This window comes from Vicia villosa, linkage group LG6 (assembly GCF_029867415.1).
Source record: "Vicia villosa cultivar HV-30 ecotype Madison, WI linkage group LG6, Vvil1.0, whole genome shotgun sequence".
Taxonomy (NCBI): domain Eukaryota; kingdom Viridiplantae; phylum Streptophyta; class Magnoliopsida; order Fabales; family Fabaceae; genus Vicia; species Vicia villosa.
In genome coordinates, this window is record NC_081185.1 from 5343263 (window position 1) to 5369250 (window position 25988).

General features: G+C 37.4%; 2 protein-coding genes and 2 pseudogenes across 2 annotated transcripts; 1 reads left to right on the forward strand and 3 right to left on the reverse strand.

Moving 5' to 3' along the window:
- The first annotated feature begins 7286 nt into the window (after positions 1-7286).
- On the forward strand, positions 7287-8354 carry LOC131611080 (uncharacterized). Its single transcript, XM_058883201.1, has one exon. It carries the CDS (start codon positions 7287-7289, stop codon positions 8352-8354), a length of 1068 nt encoding a protein of 355 aa, XP_058739184.1.
- Positions 8355-13290: 4936 nt separating this feature from the next.
- Positions 13291-15417, reverse strand: LOC131608806 (probable receptor-like protein kinase At1g11050; annotated as a pseudogene).
- Positions 15418-15519: 102 nt separating this feature from the next.
- On the reverse strand, positions 15520-17298 carry LOC131608804 (F-box/kelch-repeat protein At1g67480-like; annotated as a pseudogene).
- A 345-nt stretch (positions 17299-17643) lies between these two features.
- Positions 17644-20647, reverse strand: LOC131608805 (pentatricopeptide repeat-containing protein At1g62350-like). Its single transcript, XM_058880352.1, has 3 exons — positions 20528-20647; positions 19739-20079; positions 17644-18069 (listed from the first exon to the last, which is right to left on the reverse strand). Exons 2-3 carry the CDS (start codon positions 20030-20032, stop codon positions 17644-17646), a joined length of 720 nt encoding a protein of 239 aa, XP_058736335.1. The 5' UTR covers positions 20033-20079; positions 20528-20647.
- Between the last annotated feature and the right edge of the window lie 5341 nt (positions 20648-25988).

Here is a 25988-nt window from a genome sequence, read left to right on the forward strand (position 1 = left end):
TGTTTTTCGAGAAGTGAAAGAAATTCCATAAATTGTATATAATAGTCCACATTTTTGGAGAAGGGAAAGAAATTCAAGAAAATGCATATGATAGTCCACGTTTTTTGAGAAAGGAAAGAAATTCCGAAAATTGCATATGATCACCACGATTTTGGAGAAGGGAAAGAAATTTCAGAAATTCCGTATGATAGTCCATGTTTTTGGAGAAGGGAAAGAAATTATAGAAATTGCTTATGATAGTCCACGTTTTTGGAGAAGGGACAGAAATTCCAAAAATTGCATATGATAGTCCATTTTTTTTTTGAAAGAAACTCCAATAATAGCCTATGGTAGTCCATGTTTTTGGAGATGGGAAAGAAATTACCAAAATCGCATATGATAGTCCATGTTATTTGAGAAGGTAAAGAATATTTAGAAATTGCATACGATTGTCCATGTTTTTCGAGAAGGGAAAGAAATTCCAGAAATTTTATATAATAGTCCACGTTTTAGGAGAAGGGAAAGAAATTCAAGAAAATGCATATGATTGTCCACGTTTTTTGAAAAGGGAAAGAAATTCCAAAAATTGCATATGATAGTCCATGTTTTGGGAGAAGGGAAAGAAATTTTAGAAATTGCTTATGATAGTCCACGTTTTAGGAGAAGGGAAAGAAATTCCATAAATTGCATATCATAGTCCATGTTTTTTGGAAAGAAATTCCAGAAATTGCATATAATAGTTCACATTTTTTGAGAACGAAAAGAAATTCCAAAAATTGCATATGATAGTCCACGTTTTTGGAGAAAGGAAAGAAATTTCAGAAATTGCAAATGATAGTCCACGTTTTTGGAGAAAGGAAAGAAATTCTAGAAATTACATATGTAGTCCACGTTTTTGGAGAAGCGAAATAAATTCAAAAAAAATGCATATAATAGTCCACGTTTTTTGAGAAGGGAAAGAAATTCCAAAAATTGCATATGATAGTCCACGTTTTTGGAGAAGGGAAAGAAATTTCAGAAAATGCATATGATAGTCCACGTTTTTGGAGAAAGGAAAGAAATTCTAGAAATTGCATATGTAGTCCACGTTTTTGGAGAGGGGAAAGAAATTCCATAAATTGCATATGATAGTCCACGTTTTTGGAGAAGGGAAATAAATTAAAAAAAATGCATATAATAGTCTACGTTTTTTGAGAAGGGAAAGAAATTCAAAAAATTGCATATAATAGTCCATGTTTTTGGAGAGGGGAAAGAAATTCTAGAAATTGCTTATGATATCCATGTTTTCGGAGAGGGAAAGAAATTCTAGATATTGCATATGACAATCCACGTTTTTAGAGAAGTGAAATGAATTCTAGATATTGCATATGGTAGTCCAAGTTTTTGGAGAAGGGAAAGAAATTCCATAAATTGCATATGATAGTCCACATTTTTGGAGAAGTTAAAGATATTTTAGAAATTGCTAATGATAGTCCGCGTTTTTGGAGAAGGGAAAGAAATTCCATAAATTGCATATGATAGTCCACATTTTTGGAGAAGAGAAAGAAATTTTAGAACTTGCTTATGATAGTCCCCATTTTTGGAGAAGGGAAAGAAATTCTAAAAATTGCATATGATAGTCCACGTATTTGGAGAAGGGAAAGAAATTTCAGAAATTGCACATAATAGTCCACGTTTTTGGAGAAGGAAAAGAAATTCTTGAAATTGCATATGATAGTCCATGTTTTTGGAGAAGGGAAAGAAATTCCAGAAATTGCATATGATAGTCCACGTTTTTGGAGAAGGGAAATAAATTCAAGAAATTAAATTCAAGTTAACTATGCAACAACTGAAAAAGAATTACTAGCCATAGTGTATGTATTGGAAAAATTCAGGTCATATTTGATTGGTTCCAAAGTTGTGATTTACACTAATCATTCGACGATTAAGTATTTTCTAACCAAACCGGATTCCAAACAAAGATTAATTCGTTGGATCTTGTTGTTACAAGAATTTGATTTAGAAATCCGGGATAAAAAAGGTTCAGAAAATTTGGTGGCGGATCACTTGTCTCGATTGATTAATGTGGAGATCACAACTAAGGAGGAAGAGGTAAATGAGGAATTTCCGGATGAAAAAATTTTCATGATTCAAGTGGGGCCATGGTTTGCTGATATTGCAAATTATAAGGCAACCGGTTTGATACCGAATGACCTAACGAGTAATCAAAGGAAGAAGTTTTTATCGGATGCAAAATACTATGTTTGGGATGATCCGTATTTGTTTAAGATCGGTGTGGAAAATATTTTGAGAAGGTGTGTTTCGAATGATGAATCAAAGAATATTTTGTGGCATTATCGCAATTCACCTTATGGAGGGCATTATAATGGTTTGCGTACGACAACTAAAGTCCTTCAATCGGGCTTTTGGTGGCCTACATTGTTTAAAGATGCACACCGTTATGTGTCGAATTGTGATAATTGTCAAAGGAGTGGTGGGATTGGTAAACAAGATGAAATTCCCCTCCAAAGTTTCTTGGAGGTAGAGGTTTTTGATTGTTGGGGTATTGATTTCGTTGGACTGTTCCCACCTTCGTTTTCGAATGAGTACTTGTTGGTTGTTGTTGATTATGTTTCAAAATGGGTGGAAGCCATTGCTTCACCTAAAGCCGATGGAAAAATAGTGATAAAGTTTTTGAAAAAGAATATTTTCTCGAGGTTTGGTACACCTAGGGTCTTGGTTAGTGATGGGGGTCTCATTTTTGCAATGCCCCGCTCGAAAAAGTTTTGGAGTAGTACGGAGTGAAGCATAAGGTTGCTACTCCTTACCATCCTCAAAAAATGGTCAAGCTGAGGTGACAAATCGAGAAATCAAAAGAATTGAAAATTCTGGTAAGACAGACTCAGAATGTCATACACAATGTCATGACACCTTTTCTGTCATCAGCTTAGCTGAGGCAGTACATACATATCCCCCAATTTTTGATTACTTCTATCATGCAGAAGTCTATGAGAGCTGGGATCATATCAGTTCCGTTAACACAAACAAATCTACTTTGCAGAGGTTCTGTGATAGCACATTCATTAAACTAAACACTGATGTCATACACAATGTTATGACATCCAAACTGAACAAACAAATAAACAATGCAGAAACATAAACAACACAGAGAATTGTTCACCCAGTTCGGTTCTAACTAACCTACTCTGGGGGCTACCAAGCCAGGGATGAAGTTCACTATCAGTAGTATCAATTCAAAGTTAAACTCTCCGTTTACCCCTCCTCACTTAATCACTACCCAATGACCCCTCTACCTGGGTCCTCCCTAGATATGGAATATCCCCATTCCACTCCCAATCACCGCAGTGATGTTGTACAAGTTTCCCGTTCCATGGTACTGTACCAACAGCCTTTCACATACACTCTACATTATGCATTCAAAGAGAAGATACACTTCCAATACACACTTTGATCTTGCTTCACAGCTTTGATCAAACGACACAACTGCACTCATTGCTTCATAGCTTCTGAGTGAGTACAAACACCATACACAAACTACACTCATTGCTTAACAGCTTCTGAGTGAGTGCACACACCTCTTGCCTACGGGCTTCGAGGAACAAATCAGTGACCATCCCACAATCTGGGTGGTTCACATACACGGCTAACCCTAGAGACTACATCTTCCTAGCTCTGGCTATTAGCCTTTTCAAATTAGGTTACAAAGGTTTCTAATTATAACCTGATCCAAGTTGAACTTGGGCTTAAAATCGCAGCACTCCTTGCTGTTACAAATCAGGAGATTTCTTCTGCTACAATTAAGGTCATTAATCATAAGTTTCCTAATTTATCTCCTAAATTAGAAACCGTTGAATCTTCAATCTTCAGATTTGATTCTTCAATATTCTGACTTGATTCTTTGACCTTTAAATCTGCGCCACATAGGATTACATAATATTCACATAGAATATTCTGTATCTGTTACAAATCAAACTGAATCTTCCTTCCTCAGTTCTGCAGGCGCTATGTCATGGTTGAAGTCATGACATTCCATATAACATCTTGCTTCAATACCTGTTTTGTTCTTTTTATAATTGCAAGACTTATATAATATTACATTCAGCTGCTACTATGTTTTAGCCAAGCATGGATGCGAATAAGACAATACTACAGAGCAGAGCATCAACAATCTTCCCCTTTGGCTTATTTTGGCTAAAACTTAAACATATATTAAAATTACAATTTATTCAAAGATCAAGAGCAAGAGCAGCTGCTTCAACTTTCAAGACATCAGGAAGAACAGTTTTTTACATTCTCAGAATTGGGTCTTCTGTTCTTCACTGCAACCACATCATAACATCTTCAGTCCGCTTCTGTCTTCAAATATGCCTTTGTTTCTTTTGACAGTAGCAACATCAGCATGTTATGTACCATCTCTCCCCCTTTTTAGCCATAATATGACAAAGAACGATCTGACGTCATAATATGCAATGGAAAAACCTGTAGCTCCCCCTGCACATGAGGAAGAAGATACTCTCATTATCACAAAGAAATAGCAGAAGTATTATTACAAAGAATATGAATATTACTCTCCAGATCCTTTTAGATTTAAGCGTGGAATCTGTTGAAACTCCTTTTTTTGTAATAGTGCCAAGTGGCACACTTGTTGTGCCTGTGCCGAGCGGCACACATGCAGTGCCAAGGGGCACTCCTCCATTTTGGCACCTGGGCTGCTGCGTAAATGGGCTTATTCGTTTCTCTTGATTTTTGCTTCATTTCTCCTCCATTTTTACTCTTTCTACCAAGCAGATATCATATTTATTTGAAAACCTGAAATACTACAAAATGCCATAATAATACCAATATAAAACATAATTATAATAAAATAACGAAATGATTTATTTTATAATCAAGCCAAATATGCAGTATATTTTCGTGTTATCAGATTATTCGGTTAAATCTTATAATGGATGATCTTTGACATGAGACGTGGAAGATCCTCTTATTAAATCTTCTAGTAGATGATCATCAAATAAAAAATAGTTAGTATTTACCACTTAATCAAGGTCACACCTGATCTTTAGCTATCCAATAAATGTTTCTTAGATTAAACCTTCTATAAGTGAGTCTGTTAGTGTTTTGATCCTATAGCTGACCCAAAACATTTATGAAATTAAATACTTTAGATTTTGTCTTGGCTAAGTTTAATTAATAAGTATATAGTCAAAAGTCAAAAAGTCAACTGCGATCGGGAGGGGGATGGAACCACTTGATGCCAGAACTCGCCCCCGAACCGGACTAAACCGGTGGTATAAAGCCAAAAAAAAAGTCGTTAAAATATACTTAAGAATTAGGAATCTTAGCTGGACATAATTGAAAGGGAAAATTTCTTCACCCACCTCCTAACCTTCTTGGCCACCTCTGGTGAATTTACCACAATACCCCTATTTTCGGAAGTTCATTTCCGAAAATGTACTTTTTTTGAAAAAAAAGGTGTTTTCGGAAATGTATCTTCGAAAAAGTGTTTTTTTAATATAAAATATTGATTTCGGAGATGCATCTCCGAAATAAAGTTATTTTTCAGAAAATGTGGTGTTCTCGGAAGTTCATCTCCGAATTCACCCCCCTTGGAGGAATTCGGAAATGCACTTCCGAGAAAAGGTCTGGACAGAAGAAAAATAACAAACAAGAACGATTCGCTTTATTTAATCGGATGAAGACGATGGAGGAGACGCTGCAACAGGTTAGAAAGTCCTGATCCTCTAGAAATCCATACCACATTGTAACTTACCAACATAATAAACAACAACAAAAAACTTATGAGCAAACTATACTTACATCATAGTGGTGTAGATCCTTATCAGCCACTCGCAACTGAAAATGATTAGCACGAACTTGAATTTTCCTTCCCAATTGACCGTAACCAGGTCGGTTATGGAACCTAACCGCCTTCTGAAACGACGGAGCCGACTCTCCTTCCCAATTGACCGTAACCAGGTCGGTTAGGGAACCTAACCGCCTTCTGAGACGACGGAGCCGACTCTAGAGTAGCCTTCTGTTTAACTTCGGCAGTCAGGCTCTCGATGGAGATCAGAGCCGGACTCAAGGAAGCAACCGGCGCTGCGACAGATGGAACAAACGGCGCTGAAACAGATGGACGAACAACCTGAGCTGCAACAACAGACGGAGGAGAGGTAACCGGGGCCGGAGCATATGACGGAGGAGGTGGATGTCCGGAGGAAGAAGAACCCGAGGTACGTCCACCGCAAGAGCCACGGCCACCACCACCACGGCCTGATCCTGCAGCATTGACGGATGATTGTTGAGAATGTGCAGGAGATGGTTGACTCCGGCGATTTTCGGGATGATTTCCTCCACCGCGGCGAGACATTGTGATGAAAGCAGTAACAAGAGATAGAAAACGTTAAAGCAAAGAAGAAGACTTAGGATCGAAAATGATTTGGGATATTTTGAAAGAAAAATGGGTGAGAAGCTTTTAAATAGGAAAGTGTTTAAAAGTTAACCGTCTGAGAGTGGTGGGGAGAAGGAAAAGGGAACTTCGAAATTTCAAAAGGTTTTTTTATTCTTTTAATAAAAATACGTACTACGTACTGTAAGTAACAAAATGGAATTAGTGCGTGGCTGTGGAGCTTCCCAATTTTTGTTACATAGGCTTTTAAGTAGGAAAGTGTTACCACATTTCTTAGAAGGTAACCGTCTGAGTCCTGTAATGGTTTTCTTACCTGATTGTAAAAAATAAATGAATTTTGATGCATTTCCGAAATGCATCTCCGAAATCTATAAAAATCTACAAAAAAAAAACTTCGGAGATGAATCTCCGAAGCAGGGGTAAGTTGGGAATTTCGCTGGGGGTGACCCCCATAGGGAGGTGGGTAAAGAAATTTTCTTGAAAGGTAGTTGGTCCAACTCAAAAATTTAGGTAAGGTCACCTCCTTTGTAAAATGCTTTAAGAACAACAAATATTTATAATATTTTAATAAATAATTAAATGTGTCAAATGAGATGAAATCATGTGATTGATTGGAGGTACACTACCCAACTTTTTGTGATGGATAGAGAAGTTGTCCCCTAGGTTTGCCTTTGGCTGCTACTAAAGTATTGAAGTCTTTGTAATTGGCCCCTACCAAAACAAACTTATCGTTTCTGTTGCCAGCCGTGTCAAGTAGGTATAGCACCCAATGGTAGGCCATAGCATAAAGCAACTATAATTAGTTAAGTGGTCGAATATCTAACTAAAACAAACAAAAGATTTAGTAATAAGTATTAAGAGACTGTAGTTGCGCCGCATAGTTGGTGTACACAAACAAATGGAGTGGACTAGGGTGAGGCGCCGGGAAAGAATTTTTAAACCACGATGGGATGCGGAGGTTACAAGGAAGGATAGGGTTTGGAAGGAGGATGCTCAGGGCAGTGAGAATGCGAGTTGTTCTTTTTTCTTCACGGAGTTCCCAGACAGTCATGGAGCAAAGGAGCTTTACAACATATTCAGAGATTTCGGGGCAGTCGATGAGGTGGTTATTCCTCCAAAGCGTGATGTGAGAGGAAAGCGTTACGGTTTCGTGAGGTTTTTCACGGTGAAGGAACCAGAGAGATTGGCAATAAAACTGGACAACATTTTTATCGATGGAAGAAAGATACATGCAAATCTACCAAAATATTCAAGGGCAGGTGTTAGAAGGGGAAAGGTTGTGGAAGGTGATGGTGGTCAGGGGTTGGAATCGATGGGTGTTGAGGAGAAGACTAGGAGGGAGCAGGGTCAGAATCAAAAAGCTCAATTTTTTGAGAGGAGGATGACAGCTGAGGGAAACCGTTCGTTTGCTCAGGTGGTAGCGAATAAAGGGAAGAAACCAAATTTTGCTCACATGGAGTTCAATGTTGGGGAGGATCAGCTAGCCAGGTTCGAAAAATCTTTCATTGGAGTGGTGGAGAATCCAGGCATGACTTACAATATGCAGGAATATTTCAATATGGAGGGGTACTTTTCTGTTAAGGTTACTCCTATTGGTGCAAACAAATGTCTTTTAGAAGAAAGGGAGGAAGGGGAGTTGGAGTTCTTAGTAAGGGAGGCAAAGGACTGGCTGAGTCAATGGTTTAAGGAAATCAGGAAATGGAGTCCAGAAGAGGTGGATAACGAAAGAGTTACTTGGCTTCGTTGTTACGGCATCCCCTGTCATGTTTGGTGTCCGGAATTCTTTCAGTTCTTGGTGTCTCCGGTGGGAACATACATGTGCTCCGACGACGAAACACATAATCTTGAAAATTTTGATGTTGCCAGGATTATGGTTAGAACAAAATACAATATTGTCCTAAACGAGACCTTCAATATTGGGGTGAACGGTAGTTTCTTCTCGATCAAGATCGTTGAAGACTCTTAAGGTCCGATTAGGATTGTTATGCCAAAAAATACGTCAAAGCCCAGAGTGGAAATGGTGGCGGAATCTTCGATGGGGGCGGAGGAAGGTTATGCTAAGGGGGAGGCGGAGGCTGGTGAATCAGAAGATGTCTTTTTTGAAAAAGGTTCAAAAGTACTTTTGGATGCAAACGTGGAAGAAAAGCGCAGAAAAAGTTGTGAAAAGGTAAATGATGGAAGCAATGTAAACGACAAGTCCACTGGTTTGGTGGCTGGAAAAGTTAAAAGGAAGGAAAGTGGTGCGATTCCCCGTATCCCAGGGTACAATGATTTGTTTGATGGGGAAGGTCAACCATTTAATGTTGGTTTACGTGTCTCGAGCGTAGAAGAAGAACTGTCGCAATCAAAGAGAGACGTGGGTGCAGTGCCTAAGCAAGTGGAGAAGTCCAAGATTGGGAAGAAAAAGAGGAAAAATGTTCTCTCCATCACGTGCAGAGCCAAAAAGGCCACTGAATGAACTTGTTCGGGTGGGCCACAAAAAAAGTCTGTTTTGTTTGGGCCCAATAAAGAGAGTCTTCCTTTGGCCCAATCAAAAAAACAAGTGTCAGCGAGATCTAGTGAGGCCACCGTGTCTTCAATTCCTGTGGGGAGGAATAGGAAATCCCTAATCCCTTCTCTTGCCGCAAATTCAAACTGCTCATTGTCTAATTCGCTCCTGAGAGGTAGAGATAGGGGTGAGAATTCTGTCTCGGTGGCCAACACTGAAGGTGATGTTGCAAGGGAATCGGCAAGCAAAGTGTGGAATGACATAGTTGAGTTGGGAGTGGTGGGTGACGAGGAAGATAGGGTTTATGTTGAAGAAATTAGAGCAATGGAGGCCAGGGATCATAAGGAGAGTCAAGCTCAGTTGGGGGAAAATAATCAAGGGGTTTGATGAATATTGTGACCTACAATATAAGAGGGGGAGGTAATTCGTTAAAAAGAAGAAGAATTCAGGAGTGTTTGAGAAAAGGGGCGGCGGATGTGTGTTTCCTCCAGGAAACAAAAATTCAGGAAATGACAAATGTTATAGCTTGTTCTTTTTGGGGTGGCGGGGATGTGGGGTGGTCGGCAAAGAATTCTCAGGGGTTGTCTGGTGGTATCCTTTTGCTATGGAACAAGGAGGTGGTGGATGTGTGTTTTAGTTTTTCGGGGGAAGGCTTTCTAGGCGTTTGTGCAATGTTCAAAGGCGTGAAATGCTTCTTGGTGAGTATTTATTCTTCATGCCATATTGCGCTGAAGAGGAAGTTATGGGGGGAGTTAATTTCTCTGAGAAACAGATGGGTGGATGGAGAGTGGTGTTTGGGGGGGGGGATTTCAATTCTCTCCGTTGTCAAGCTGAACGCGTTGGTAGAGGATCCTTCTTTAGGTCTCAAGAGGCGTCAGAATTTAATGATTTCATTGAGCTGATGGAGGTGGAAGACTTACCTACTGGTGAAAGAAAATTCACATGGAGTCGGGGGAGCAAGGGCTTTGAGCAGGTTAGACAGGTTCTTGCTTTCAGATGGATTCGTTAGGCTTATATCCGCGGAGTCCCAACAAATTGGCTTGAAGGATATTTCAGATCACAACCCTGTTTGGTTGAGATGCAACAAGACTAATTGGGGCCCTAAGCCGTTTCGGACGCTTAATTGTTGGATGGAACATCCTGAGTTGGTTAGCTTTGTGGCTGCAGAATGGGGTAATATGGTGGTTTCAGGATCAAGCACTTTCGTAATTAAGGAAAAGTTTCGTATTCTGAAAGAAAGGTTACGTTGGTGGAATTCTTCTGTGTTTGGCTGGGTTGATTGTGGGATCGAAAAAGCTGTTGATACGATTAATGATTGTGATGATCGCTTGGCAGCTTTGGTGAATTCTCAGGGTTCTCAAGGTGGAAACGAAAGGGTGGAGGCAGCTAGGGACTTCTGGAACTTGTTACAGCGCCGTGAGAGTATCATTAGGCAAAAGTCAAGGGTGAGGTGGATTAAGGAGGGTGATTTCAATACTAAATTCTTCCATAATTCTCTTAAAATTAGAAGAGGGAGGAACTCTATGGTTGGCATCAATACTAGTGGGGGCAGAATTGAAGAGGTCAATGGCGTGAAGAGAGCGGTTAGAGGTTTTTTTGCTGATAAATTTATGGAAACAGGTTTGTCTCGGCCTCGTTTGGATGGCTTGGTTTTTCCGCTGTTATCATCTTGGGATTCTCAGCAATTGCAAGCTTCATTCTCTTTGGAGGAAATTAAAGGGGTTGTTTGGGAGTGCGACGGTGATAAATGTCCAGGCCCTGACGGTTTTAACTTCAATTTTCTGAGGAAGTGCTGGGAAATTGTTGAGAAGGATGTTCTTAATTTTGTATCTGAGTTCCATAGCAAGGCAAATTTACCAAAGGCGATATTAGCTTCTTTTATTGCTTTAATCCCTAAGTGTGAGAATCCTCAATGGCTGCATGAATTCCGTCCTATCAGTTTGGTGTCTAGTTTGTATAAGATCCTGGCAAAGCTGTTGGCAAATAGGCTGAAAAAGTGTATTGGGAAGCTTATATCAGGTTATCAGTCGGCATTCGTTCCAGGTAGGCAGATTCAGGATGGCGTGCTAGTGCTGAATGAAGTTATCGATTTGGCAACTAGATCTGGACAAGAGTGTTGTATTCTTAAGGTGGATTTCGCAAAGGCATACGATAACGTGTCATGGGATTTTCTTTTCTACGTCTTGAGGAGGAGTGGATTCGGCGTGAAGTGGATTTCATGGATCAAGGCCTGCATATGTAACTGTTCCATGTCAGTGTTAGTAAATGGTAGCCCGACTTCGGAATTTCCAATGGGTAAAGGTCTCAGGCAGGGAGATCCGTTATCTCCGTTTCTGTTCACACTAGTTGCGGAAGGCCTAGCGAAAATGATGGATAGGGCGATTCTTTTGGGTCATTTTAAAGGTTTCAAAATTGATGAGGTGACTAGTTTTCATCTTCTTCAGTTTGCAGATGACACAGTGGTTATTGGGGATGGTTCGTGGAGTAATATTAGACGTATTAAAGCTGTTCTGCGTGGCTTTGAGCTGGTGTCAGGGCTGTACGTAAACCTAAGCAAAAGTAACCTGTACGGTGTGAATTTGAAGGAAGACTTTTTACAGGAAGCCTCATCGTTTTTGTGTTGTTCCAGGGGCATTGTTCCATTCGATTTCTTAGGAATTCCGGTTGGGGCAAAACATAGATCCAAGGCTGTTTGGGCGCCGGTGATCAAGAAGGTGAAAGCTAGGTTGTGCTTATGGAAGAGCAAATTTTTGTCGGTGGGAGGAAGGGTGACGCTTATCAATTCAGTGTTAAATTCGATTCCCATTTTTTTCTTATCCTTCTTCAAAATTCCCAAGGATGTGTTGAAGGAACTTATTCGTATCCAGAGAGAATTCTTGTGGGGTGGTGGGGTGGACAAGGTGGGTGTAGCGTGGGTCGGTTGGGATGTAATTTGTAGAAGCAAAAAAGAGGGCGGGTTAGGTGTGAGGTGTTTGTTGAAGGCAAACGAGTCGTTGTTATGTAAATGGAAATGGCGGTTTTTAGTGGAGGAGGAGGTTATATGGCGGAAATTGTTGGTTCATAGATACGGTGCTTTGGAATTGTGTGTTTTTAGGGGGGCGAGCTTGTCGAACATTAAAAAGTCTTCTTTGTGGTGGCGTGACGTGATGTCCATTGGACATGTTATATCAACCAATGCGAATTGGTTTTTGGATTCAATTTTTTGCAGGATTGGCTGTGGATCAAGGGTGCTGTTTTGGAGAACTAGATGGATTGGCGGACAACCTTTGAGCATAACTTACCCTCATCTTTACGAACTGGCCACGGATAAAGAAGCTCTGGTTAGTGATATGGGTTGCTTGGTGAACTCAGTGTGGGTGTGGTATGTTTCAGAATCCATGGCAAATTTGATTGGAGAGGCAACGGAGCAGTTAGCAGAGTTAAAAGAGATTTTGTGCACCGTCACGATCAGACCAGATGCAAAGGATTCTTTCGTGTGGTTCCATCAAGGGGAAGCGTCGTACTCGGTTAGTGGGGGATACTCGGTGGTAGGAAGCTATAATCATAGTCCGTCGTCAAATGCTGTGGATCTATTGGCACTAAAACAAATCTGGAATACGCAAGTCCCGTCGAAAATTCAAGTGTTTGGATGGAGATGTATCAAATACAGAATTGCTACAAGGGAACAATTGTTAAAAAGGGGTATTCTGATAAATTCTGATTCAAATGTGTGTCCGCTTTGTAATAGGCTTGGTGAGTCGTTGCTTCATTTGTTGGTTCAGTGCCCTTTCGCTGTGGAGGTGTGGAAGTTAGTAAGTACGTGGATAGGTCTATCTGTGCAGCATTCTGATTCCTTGGCAGCTCATTTATTTTCTTTCTCTGAATCCATTGGCAGCAGAATTCCAATGAAAAAGAGGCTGTTAATTTGGTTGGTTTGTTGTTGGTCTTTATGGTGTAAGCGAAATGCGGTGATTTTTAAGAATGAGGAAGTGGTAGTGGCAGATGTGTTTGAGAAATTAAGATTATTGTCATGGCAGTGGCTGTTTATAGGGAGTAATTGTAGTGGTCCTGTTAGTTTTTATTTCTGGTGCCATACTCTGCTGGATTCGATGATAGCTTAGAGTTTGTATTGTCGAGGAAGCGAGTATTTCTTGTACTCTGATTTTTGTGTTGTTTGAATGAAATTTCTACTCCATTGCTTATAAAAAAAAAAAACTAAAACAAACATAGTTTATACAAACTTTATTGGTTCAAATTTCCATGTCACAACTATATATTATATATACATCAATAAAAAGATAAGTCATATCATAAACAAAATAAAAAGATAAGACTAGAGGGAAAAAACTACATGTAGTGTATACAAATAATTCAAGGTATCTATGATTACATCATATTATATATTAATAATAACTTGGAAGGTTCAATTGATCCTTCAAATAATTTCTGAAAAATCCTAATTAATCTAAACTAGACACTACACTGCAGAAACAAATCAAACTGGTTCTTCAATTTCTACTAAATGAGCTCATATTTGAAGAATAAAATGAAGTAAAAGGTGTTGATCTTCCACTTTGTTGCATACATTCAATAGAGAAGATTGAAAAGATTCATGACCAAGTGGCACAGGTGATAGAGAGTATTTAGTTATATTTTAATATTTTTAGTTTAATTAGAATTATTAATTTAAGGTTTTATATTAGTTGGTATTTTAGTAAATGGGCATTTTTAGTTATTGGCCCATTAGTTACATTATATATGTAGTGTCATTGACACATTACAAATCAATGAATGAAATCAAGTTTAATTTTATCTTTTATTTTAAGTCCCTTTTATTGTTCTTCCCTTTTCCTAGTTTAAACCTTAGTTTAGAACCTTAATAGGAATTGCTTCCTATCAACAGGTCTATCAGGCAAATTAGGAATATCAATATCACCTTCCAACATCTTAAGTGCTTCTGCTATAGTTGGCCTCAATGCAACCATTGCATGAGCACAAAGAATTCCAACAAGCACAAACCTTTCCATGATTTTTCTCTGGCCCTTCATCTCTAATTGATTGATCAAATATTTTTCCGGATTTCGCTAGTGACCAAGCCCAATCAGTTATCAAAACAACAGGTGAATTCATTGTATCAAGCACTTTTCTACCACTCATTACCTCAAGTATCACTATACCAAAACTATAAACATCACTTTTTTCTGTCAACTGTCCATATAAAGCATACTCAAGTGCTAAATAACCATATGTTCCTGCCACTCTTGTTGTTAGATGAGACTGTCCTTCATTACCTTGTTTCGCCAATCCGAAATCAGCAACTTTCGCTTTCATTTTCGAGTCCAAAAGTATATCCGTCGCCTTAATATCGCGATGAAAAATCGGCGGTTTGATCTCGTAATGCAAAGAAGCTAGCCCTTTAGCTACATCGAGTATAATATTCTTCCTTTGTGGCCAAGTTAGCTTATTAGCACCGTTAACTGATAGCTGATAGCTTAAACTTCCATTCGGCATATAATCATAAACCAAAAACCTTCTCTTACATCTCACACTATGACTTGTAACACAGCAACCTCTTAAAGGAAGAAGATACCTATGCTTAATTTTGCTTATAATCTCAACTTCATAACAAAACTCTTCATCTCCTCTAGTTTCCAAATCAAGAATTTCTTTCACAGCAACCAAAGTTCCATCTGAAAGTGTTCCTTTATACACAACACCATCACCATCTTGACCAATCTTATTCTTCAATGAAAACTTGTTTGTAGCCTTTTCAAGTTCTGATATGTGAAACCATTTAGCTCCTGTGTTAGGCAAAACACTGTCTCTAACACTGTTTTCAACTGACCTGTGATAAAGATTTTCCCTTCTCATCTTATTCCATTTTTTATACATAAGAATCAACACAAAAGCAAGAACAACACCAACAATAGCACCTAATAACCCAAAAACAAGTTTCAGAATTTTTCCATTATTTGATGTCCCTGTTGATGAAAGTGGCATACCAAGTATACAAGCAGCTGCGGCAGTATCTGTAGGACCAAACTGATTCACAATACCAATAGCATATAAAATTGAAAAGTAAAAACACTTAGTTGAATTTTTTGGATCAATATCTGTAAGCTGAGAAATTACTTTAAAACCAGCATCAGTACAAATGCTACAAGTGGTTTCAGATTTCAAATCACCATTACAAGAAGTATCTAAAGGACTCATCATACCAACTTTTTGTTTCCAATCAGTGATGTTTGATATACCTGCACAGCTTGAAGTGTTGGTGACAAACTGAGTTGAGTTTGGGAAACAAGTATGGACTAACGAGGGTTGGATTTTTAAGGATGAAAGTTTGAGTTTGAAATCTTGTAAACATGCTGAGGAAATGTTTTCTTTGAGGTGTTTTGCAAGTCCTATACCAACAAGACTGAGAAGTGATTGACAACAGTGCTGTGTGTCAATAGGGTCTCTGCAGGTTGATGTGTCCCATGGAAAGGTTTCAACATAGCTGAGATCTATAGGACATGATGCAGAAGAAGCAGTAGCTATGAGATCTTTAGAGTTGTTCATTGTTTATTTACTTGGAGAATTTAGTTTGTTAGTATTGCAATTTGTTTCACTTTATCACATTACAAAACCAAAAGAACAATAAACAAACAGAAATCCATTCACCTTAAATTGAAATAGAGCTACTTCAAAATCAATATTACAAAACAGGAAATTGATCCCCTCCATATGTCAAAGACATAATGCCATAATGGGATACATGATAAACAACAACATCATAATTATAAACTAAAAATACAATAATCGTTAAAGCTAAAAATACAAATACAACAACAGCCACAACTCAAACCAAAAGCACCAGATATAATTCTCTGATCATATAATGAGGGAAATCCATCCTCAATGCCATTTTAAACTTCAGTGAAAATGCAGAAAACTTCATAACAAAAGAAGTTTCATGCCTTGATTGTTACGCTGCACAAACACATACCAGATGGCCTTATGTCTGAAGTTTGCCATTCTGATCCCAAAGCTGCATTTAGATCATATAACAGTGTTTGATTAGTACGTTCTTTTTTAACTGGAAATAGTAACAGCTTTCCGTCTAGTATGCCGAATCGAAAGCCAACACTCGAGCTCCCTGTTAATGGGACAGGTACCATTGTCCATGAGTTTTTTTTGGACTGAATATTGCCAGCTTCCGCTGGTTCTTCCACTCAATACAGAATAACTTCTTTTCCAATACTGCATGAGCAGTGACCATAACACAGCCATTCTTAATGTCGCACCAGCTGTGCTTTTCGGGGTTATATATATCGACAGACTTGGAGTTTCCAATAGTAAAGCTTGACCTTCCACCCATGACATAGAGCTTACCTTCTAATCCACAAGCAAAGCAACCCCACCTTGGGCGACGAAGACTCTCTATCAGGATCCATTTATCAGTTTCTGGATCATACATCTCAACACTAGAGAGTCTGTCCCCATTCACTCCATAGCCTCCAGCAATATAAACCAAGCCGTTCACTTCGGCACAAGCGAAGTCATAACGAGCCACATTCATGTTTGATAATCTGCTTCAACTGCAAATGCAATTGATCATTAGAGATCGTCATGTTTCAAAAATTATGTATAGTCCAATAAGTCTATGTTAACTAACTTATATTGGAGAACAAATTTATCAATTATCATACATATAGATAATAAACTCTCAAGATTTCTAGATAGAATGCAGATTAGAGAATATAATTATACCTGTTAAGGTAAGAGTCATATTGGTAAACCTCTGATGAGGCAACAACGGTTCCGTCAACAGCTGAATAACCAGCCATGATAAGAAGCTTTCCATTAACAACCACAACCCCAAACGAAGCCTTTCCTGGACCAGGAATTGGTGGAAGGGATAGACATTTATGATTGAGATTATCTATGACCTCCCAGTGGCTTTCCTTCCCTTCACTATCCATTGTCAAGAAATAGAGCCATTCCTCAAGTAATCCTGCCAATTTTCGCACCATTACAAATTCTTTGCTTCGAATAAACAACCTCCATTTCTTACAGACACCAACCATGGCCGGGAAGCTGGAACGAGGAACAAGTGCAAGACAATGTTTTGCAACATCATCAGGCAGCCCAGGTAGAATAGGGCTATAACTTTCTCCAGAGTTTCACCGGTTAAACTATGATTGCTTTTGCTTCGTGTGTGAGTTGACTTATCTTGGCTGACCAAATCGGTGAAACACATATTTGACTTTATAAATCTCTTTTGTCCAACAATAAAGCCAGGCATTTGCCAAATCAACAACGTAGCACATGACTTTAGATAATTTAGTTGTGAACAATGAACCAAATAACGCGCAAAATGATTTATCGAGAATCCAGAATCGTATAACAAGATAAATTCATAAAATCCTACACCAATTGGGATTCTACAAGACCAAGGCATAAAAGATGTTGCAGAACGAATCACTAGATTGAGACTCAGATGTATCAAGTACAATGAAGAGAGAGCGCAGGAGGGCGGTAGGAAAATCTCAACGCTGGAATCATCACAGAAAAGCGAACGAATGAGGTTTACTCAAAACATCAGCTACAAGGTTTCAACATTGCATAGAATCATGCTGCTTCAGTATTTAAATATACGCTGCAAACTTCAACATCTCTGTCAAAAGAATTTGTTAAGCGTAGTGCAGATGATGGTGTCAGAATCTCTCTTATTAGCCGCATATTTGTTCATGCTCCAAGTGTCAGGTCTTTAATGCAAGGAGGTCCATTACAATCCATCACCGACTCAATAAATGTCACTATTAGTTTCATCCCTATACTTCTCATGATCTTCAAACAAGTCCTCAGGAGGGTCATATATGATCATATCCGGGAAAATCTCTAAAAAGTCGTCTTTTATTTTCTCTCTTAACTCTGGATATGGAATGAGTCCTTTTAATATTACACGAAAAGGCAATGACAGAGGCGGCTCAGGAGATTGTCGCATTTCTTCATATATGTCCATAGCCTCTAAGATCAATCCACTATCTAGATAGGCTCTAATAATGTCTCCAAATGTATGCTGATCAAATAAAACTCCCTCTCTTTTCAAATCTTCCCACACCCTCTTTGATTCATCCACCCTTTTGTTTCTTGCAAGCATCATAAGCATGTCCCTGTAAAAGAACATGTCCGGCCGGTACCATATTTCTTTGCGAATTATATCGTATAACTGAGAAAGGAAAGATTGGTCAATAAACCGCTGATGCGTTTCAATATTTTAGATCAATTAGTTAAAACAATGCAAACACCACAAATTGGATAACATTTCAATAACCTAAAGTCGTTCTTGAAGCGAATCATATGTAGGATTTACTTTACCTGCTGATACTAAGGTTTTCTTCTGAATGGTGATGTTTTATTGATAATTGGAATGAAAACAGTGCTGTTACAATTGATAGACAGGGGTGTCTGAGAGCTTACCCTCTCCCTAATAAACACTAAATTGAAACTGCATAACTGAATATTGATATTTTGCTTCCCCTACTCTATTCCATCAGATACAAACATACAACAAAACAGAAACAGTTACAAACATATACATCTATTGACCTAGGCAGTTTACAAATGCAATTAGGTTGGCCCAACATTATTGTATTTGCATCTCACGGGGAAGAGTGAAATTGATTTTTGTTAATAATCTTTTATATTGGAAAAGTACAAAGCTATCCGTGCTAAATTACCGACCACATTTACAGAACCTAACAGTGTGACAGAACTTAAGTCCATTTCAATGAAAACGTAAGAAACATAATGAATGCAGCATAATCCTATTCAGATTAAGACATGGTAAAGCCACAGCTCTTTATGTCAGTGATTTCACTTTGTAACACAACTAATTAGCCCAAAAAGATTTTCCATTTTTTTCTTCCACATTAAAAGAGTTTTTATTTTTGAGATTTTAACCCACGCTGAAAGTTCCTTAATCTTCTAAGGTAAAAGCATAATTGTCATCAAATCCATCACTTAACCTTCTCACATACCATCACACAACCTACCTAACATTCATTCGGAAACAATAACACAGAAACAAGCCTTATCCCACTAAATGGGGTCGGATACATTGATCAACTTCTGCCATAATGTTCTATTCAAGACCATGCTTCTATCCAAATCGTTAATCACGAGATCTTTCTGAATAACGTCTCTTATAGTATTTCTAGGTGTTGCTCTAGCTCTAGCTGTTTGACTTCTCTCCATCTGATCTACTCTTCTTACCACATAATCGATAGGACTCCTCTCTACATATGCCCAAACCACCTAAGTCTATTTTCCACCATCTTTTCTACTGTAGGTGCTACTCCAACACTCTCTCTATTATATCATTTCTGATCTTATTTTGTCTAATCTTACCATACATCTGTAAACAATAACCTCTGTATAATCAATATAGTATCGAGTCAATCACCAATTTAATCTCGAAATTGTAGGTTGCTGTCAATTTAGTTCCTGAAGTTCCATTTCAAAACACTAATTTGGTCGATAATTCATGAATTCATTGTTCATATGGTTCAACAGTTCAACCCTTTGAACCGCGAATTGACATTGTCTTCAGTTTGGCTATTTGATCACTTCAATCACGGCTTTAACATGATTGAAACATGATCAAGAGTTATAGTTGGTTCCACAATTGGGTTCATAAAACATTGAAATTCAAACACCATTTCAAAATTTTCTTAATTCTATGACCTACTCCCCACAATTTCAAGACTAAATTAGTGATAACAGTATTGAAAATAGTGCAAAATGCATAGAAATTAATCTCAAAATAAAATACTATATAACTAAGAAGAACAGAAAAAATTAGGTTAAACTTCCAAAACGAAAGATAAAAACTTCACCTTCATGGAGAGGAAGACATTATCCTGTCTTTGGAATTCAAAGAGTACAGAGATGAGGTCGGACTTGAGCAAGCGGGAAACATTGGACCGGACAAAGCGGTCTAGACGAACCGGGTCAGGTTGGAGTCTCTTGAGCTCTTTGGTAATGATGAGACCTTCTTTACCCAACTCTTTCTTCCGCCTCCATATGGATAGGCTCGGTTTAGAAGCCGAACCCGAAATGGACCGGGAAGAGTGTTTGACGACGGTGGATATGGAAGTTGAAGAAGCTCTTCGCAGCGCAAGTCGCAGCATTAAGGTGTCAGGTTTTTCTTAGTGTATAGACAGTGACTGCGTGGGTTCTAAAAAAAAAAATCACTATTTTTATCAAGCAATAAGAGACATGCATCACTATAAATTTTATTTTAATTTTAAAACTATCAACATTTTAAAACAAGAATTAAAAATAATTTTTAAAACTATCAACATTTCAAGAGATTAATTTATACATAAAATTTGCAACCTAACATGAAATTCGGGAAAATGATTGAAACCCTAGAAAGAACGAAAACCGATGAGAGCACTGTAAATCTACAAATCCAAATCCAGGAAGAAATAAACTATGTTCATATTAAAATGCACGGGAATTGCAACCTTGAGTTTGTTCATATCAAAAATCATATGAAAACGAAAAACAAAAACAAAAACATGGATTTGAGCTTGAAAGTAAATTAAGATAAGGGGATAATGATTTAGAATAAGAAGAACATGAAAACGAGAGAAAGGGAAATTACAGAGAACATGACATACCGGAAAACGTAGTAGATCGGAGCAGCGTGTTGTTGTTGCTGTTGTTGTTGTTCTAGCTTCGTTTTTTTCGATTTACTTAATTAAATTTTTTAATTAAAGTTGCTTGAATATATTAATATAATTATTATTTTTTGTTTTTTAAAAAAAAAAATTTATTTATAATACTTTGAATGAAAAGATTATGTTATTCGTTGAAAGGATAGAATGAGCAATATGCTTTGGTTCACTCTCAAATCATGTTGATGACACAATTACCCCCACGTCTATAAGGTATTTTCTATGCTCATTCATCAAGAAAGAATTCCTTCGAACAATCAATCTCCAAGAAAAATTTCTCAGAAGTTAATCCTATATTTGCTTCTATTAATCATGGCAAATGTTGGAGGCAACTTCAAGGGGGTCAACGAGAGAACATATTACACTTGGAACACACTTTGTGAGAGACACACCATTTGTCCACCTAAAACCTTAAGGTGATAGGTGAGTGGGTTTTCTCACTTATAAAGTGTTTATTCTTTCATTTTCTAACCAATGTGAGACTTCTTCCTCACACTTGTTCTCAACACTCCCCCTTAATTGTAAGTCTATATAATGCTCCCCCTCATGTGAAAGCTCTTTCTTCCACATTCACTTGTATTTGTTGACTTTCTTCAACTACAAGTAAGTTGGTCCCTTTCTCGAACCAAAGACTCTGATACCACTGTTAGGTCATCAAGATGAGCATATACATTGGGTCAAGAGCGAAACACGGGTGAAAGAGACACCACATATTCACCCAAAATCTTAAGGTGATAGGCGTATGGGTCATCTCACTTATAACGCGAAATTATATCGTTTATTTGACTCGATTCACATGAATTATTTTACCTTTTTATTCAATTATGTTATATTATGTTGCTATTACTATTGAATTTCATGTTTATGCTAACTAAGAGCCTATATGTGAAGAAGAGGAAGAAACAAAGAAAAAATGAGCAATAGAGCAAAAGAAATGGACTGAAATAGCAGAAGTTGCTGAAAACTCATGACAGACGACCATGTCTCCTGCTACAGCAAACATGCCGCTCGCCACAGTACTGTGTCAGTCGGCACAGTTTATGTGTCGGTCGACACAATACTAAAGTTGGTATGCCCCTCGACACACAACTCATGCCGCTCTCCACAATTAATTTCCAAATTCTATTTTACAACTCAGCCACGTATTCCACTCACGCACAGTTATGAAGCTGAATCTTCCGTATTATGATCCATGAAACCACGACCCCCTAGGATATCTCAACGGAAATTACAACAAGGGACTATTATAAAAGCGAGGAAGTTGAGAGAAAAAAACTCTCTCTCGTCCGTTCCACCATTTTTGTTCAGAGTTGATTTTTATTCTTAGTTATGTTTTAGGCATAGATTAGCATATGTAAAAGTGGTAGTTTCTCACAGCGAGGAACTACCACATCATTAGTCTTAGGCCTACCAACTTTGTACTTTTGGATTGTAAAGCTAGCCGGCTTAAATAGAAGCATTTCCAATTCATCTTTATTTCAAGCATGGCACTCTCTTTCGACTTGTTCTTCATAAAATATTCTCCCTGAATCCTTCTTGACATTCTCAATCCAATTCCATTCTTTAAGCTCATCTATGATCACGTATATGTTGATCACGACTTTCTTGTTCACTGGATCAAATCACTTGTATCCTCTAGTCAAATGATATCATATTAGGATCATTTAAGTCGACTTGTCATCAAGTTTTCTTCTTAATTATTCTGGAACATGTATAAGTGCTATAAATCCAAATACCTTCAGATGACTAAAGTTAGGCTACATACCAGACAACCATTCTTCTGGCGTAATTCCTTCTAGCTTCTTCATCAGACATTTGTTCAAAATGTATGTTGTCGTCGACACAACTTCACCCCGAAACTCTTTACATAAATGCTTGTCTTTCAACATACTACTCACCATATTCATGATGGTTAAATTCTTCCTTACTGCAGTTTCATTTTTCCGTGGAGTGTAGGATGGCACCACCTCAAGCACAATCACTTCTTTTTCACATAACATGTCGAAGTCTTTCGACACATTCTCCACTACCACTAGTTCTTAAAATCTTGAGCTTTCGACCATTTTGTCTTTCTACCATGGATTTGAACTTGGCAAATACCTCAATCACTTCATTTTTCTTCTAGACTAGGATATCCACGGTTTTCAACTGAAATCATTTATGAATGTGACAAATTATCTATTACCTCCATTCGAATCAACCTGGATAGGACCACATACATAAGAGTATATGACTTCAAAGATTTCCTTCGACTTGCTTCCTACATCCTCACTGAAGTTATTCTTGTGCTGCTTCACTTGCACACACTTCTCTTGGAATGTCAATCTTTTGTAACGCTTAAACTATATTTCGTCTTTTCAAATCTCTGATGTCATTAAAGTTGAGATGGCCTAGTTGATAATGCCATATCCATTCATCTCTACTAGATGTATTCGCAAGGAATTTATGCTCTATCACATTAAATTTGATCGGGAAGGTTCTATTCTGAGACATTAGAGCCTTCAAGATAAACCTTCCACTTGAGTAAAAAACTTTCATCATCTTGTTTTTAATCAACACTTTGTAGTTATTTTCGACCAATTGCCCAATATTGAGAAAATTGCTCTTCATGTCTTGTATGTACAACACATTGGAAATTTCTGACATTTTTCCATCTTTCCTCGTGATCATAACATCACCAATTCCTTCAGCTACTAGAGTTTTCTCATTTGAAAATTTCATTGTGTTCTTCATTGAGGGCTTTATGTTGACAAACCAATATTTCCTTTTAAACATGTGTGATGAGCATCCATAGGCCAAGTACCATTGGTCATTGTACCTATCTCCATCAGCACCATTTCTTCTTCTTCTTCATGTTTTGTAAACTTTGCATAACTTTCTTGATTCTTATGCTTTTCTAGATAATAACTAGAATAGTGACAATAATTCTGAAAATTGAAACACTGAATGTGAATTTTTTCAAGTTTTTAGACCACCACCTCTTCCTTTACTTGCAGCACAACCTTTTGGTTGTTTTAGTATGAGGGATTTCTCTTATTTGACCAACTTCCTTCTTGTTGATTTCGACTAGTTGGATTTTTGTAGACTCTTCTTCATTTTTTGCCTTTCCAAATTCCTTTTCCTTTATTTTCTTTTGATGGTTGAGCCTGCAAAGCCACATCACTCTTCAATTTTTCTATAACTCTTTCATCCATTTTTTGTTCATGAGATTCAAGTCGACAAATATTGAAGCTCTCCTTTTGTCAATGTCAACAAATATTTCGACTCTTCTATGGCTACCACCATGTGGTCTTACTTTGGAGACAATGACCTCAGGATCTTTGCCACAACTGATCTTGATGTTAATACTTCTCCACATAACTTGATTTGATTCACCAGTTTTGTAACCCTGGTGAAGTAATGAGTTATACTTTCACTTTCTTCCATCTGATGCAATTCATACGTTCTTTTGTGAGTTTGTAACCTCACCTCTTTCACCTTTTCTGCGCCTCCAAAATACTTTTCCAAAATTTCTCATGCTTCTGTTGTGGATTCAACATAACTCAACTTCTCAAAATTATTTGCATAAACACATTGATGAATTACAAAGAGAGCTATATAACTCTTATTCTTCTTCAATTCTCTGTGTTCAGCCTTTTCTTTATCTGTTACGTTTTCTGCAAGCGGTGTTAATCCTTTTTTTCACAAGATCCCAAAGATCTTGATAACAGAAAGCCACGTTCATCTACTTGCACTAATTATCATAGTTCTGACCCGTCAGGATTGGGAGACTCGCTAGAAAATGCTCATTCGGATGATTCTCTAGATACCATATGTTGGAATTAAACCTAAAACTTTGAGTAATTCCTTATCTCTTCACAATTATAATGAAAGAAACAAGAAAAAAAATTGGGAACAAAGGTGAATTAGGGTTTGAAAAAAATTTAAAAGGAGGAAGAAGAATATTTTCTACAAAGTTTCTCTCTTCCCATAAATTGTGAAAAATCTTATTCACTTTGCAAGTGCAAAATTCTATGAATGTAAGTACATACAAAATAGGGATTACTCCCTCTATTTATAGTTTTAGTTTGCTTTGTTCCTAAGCCAAAGCCCAAAACATAAAAGCCCAAAATACCTAATTCTGCTAACACTACAAAATTAGACATAAGTTGAAATACCTGTTGAGGAAACTCCTTCGACATTTCGACACACACTAGGCTAGACTATTTCGACACAACCTTCCTTCTGTCGAGCAACCTGCTTCGAGACAAGGAATTACAATCTCAATAGTGGTATGAATTTTCCGTAGTAGTCATTGCACCCAATTCCTTGGCGTGGAGCTCACTAATTTTTATAATAATTCTCTAATTCCTTAGACCAATTGAAAGTTAAATTAGACGTTCAAAGTATGCTAATTCAAAAGGAACGACTTGTAATTACATATCCCTAGTTAATTACAAATTCGAGTAAATTGCCCTATATTAGATAAGTAGAATAACAGTGAGAAATCCTTGTTTATCTAAATTGATTCGTACACTCGTAAACCACAACAAACATTAAATTCGAGAACAATTTAAATAAGATTATAATAAGAAAAGTACTAAATAAATCTTAAACAGTCATATGATCCAACAGAGTAATAATAAGGTTCATCTCAAAAAGACCTAATCTAGAGAAACATAGCTACTCATTGACAAATTAACAAATATAATGAGTTGATAGTTCTTTATCAAAAAAAATCTATGGAAGAATAGCTCATCGATGACTCTAATGCTCTCCAAATTATCCCCTTGAATATCCCTACTCGTCACTTTTCTCGAGATTTTAGAACTCTCCAAAAAGTAACCAAAAGGTGTCTCATCGTGCCATGATGGGATGCATTGTGGCCTCGATATTTTCAGAAATTAAAAGCTTGTTTTCCTATGTTTTTCTTCAATATTTTCACTAAATCTTTATTTCTTCTGTGTGTTGGATTTTTGCTTATTTCTTCATAGTTTGACTTTACTTTTGCTCTTTATTCTTCCGAATTCATCTGATTTTTTCATAAAAATATCGTAATGACGACTGTCATAAGAAATCGGTTTTTATATATAGAGACAACAATCAAGCTAAAAAGCTCATTAGGATACATAAAAAATTCAAAGCATATTCAATTTTCGGAAAACTAAGTCTTTCTAAAAAAGAATATCCAATCTTAATCAAATTAAATCTTTTCAAAATATGCACATTCGCAAAGAAATAATTCATTCTAAAATTAATCATGCATAATTGGAACATATAAACCTTTTTTCGGGAAACATTTTCAAAAATAGCCCACTAATAAATAACGGAGCCAAAATTTATCTATAAATTTTTAGACATCTTGGCTAATATTTTGCCAATAAAAATAAGTCAGTCCTTATATAATAACAAAATATATCTGGGT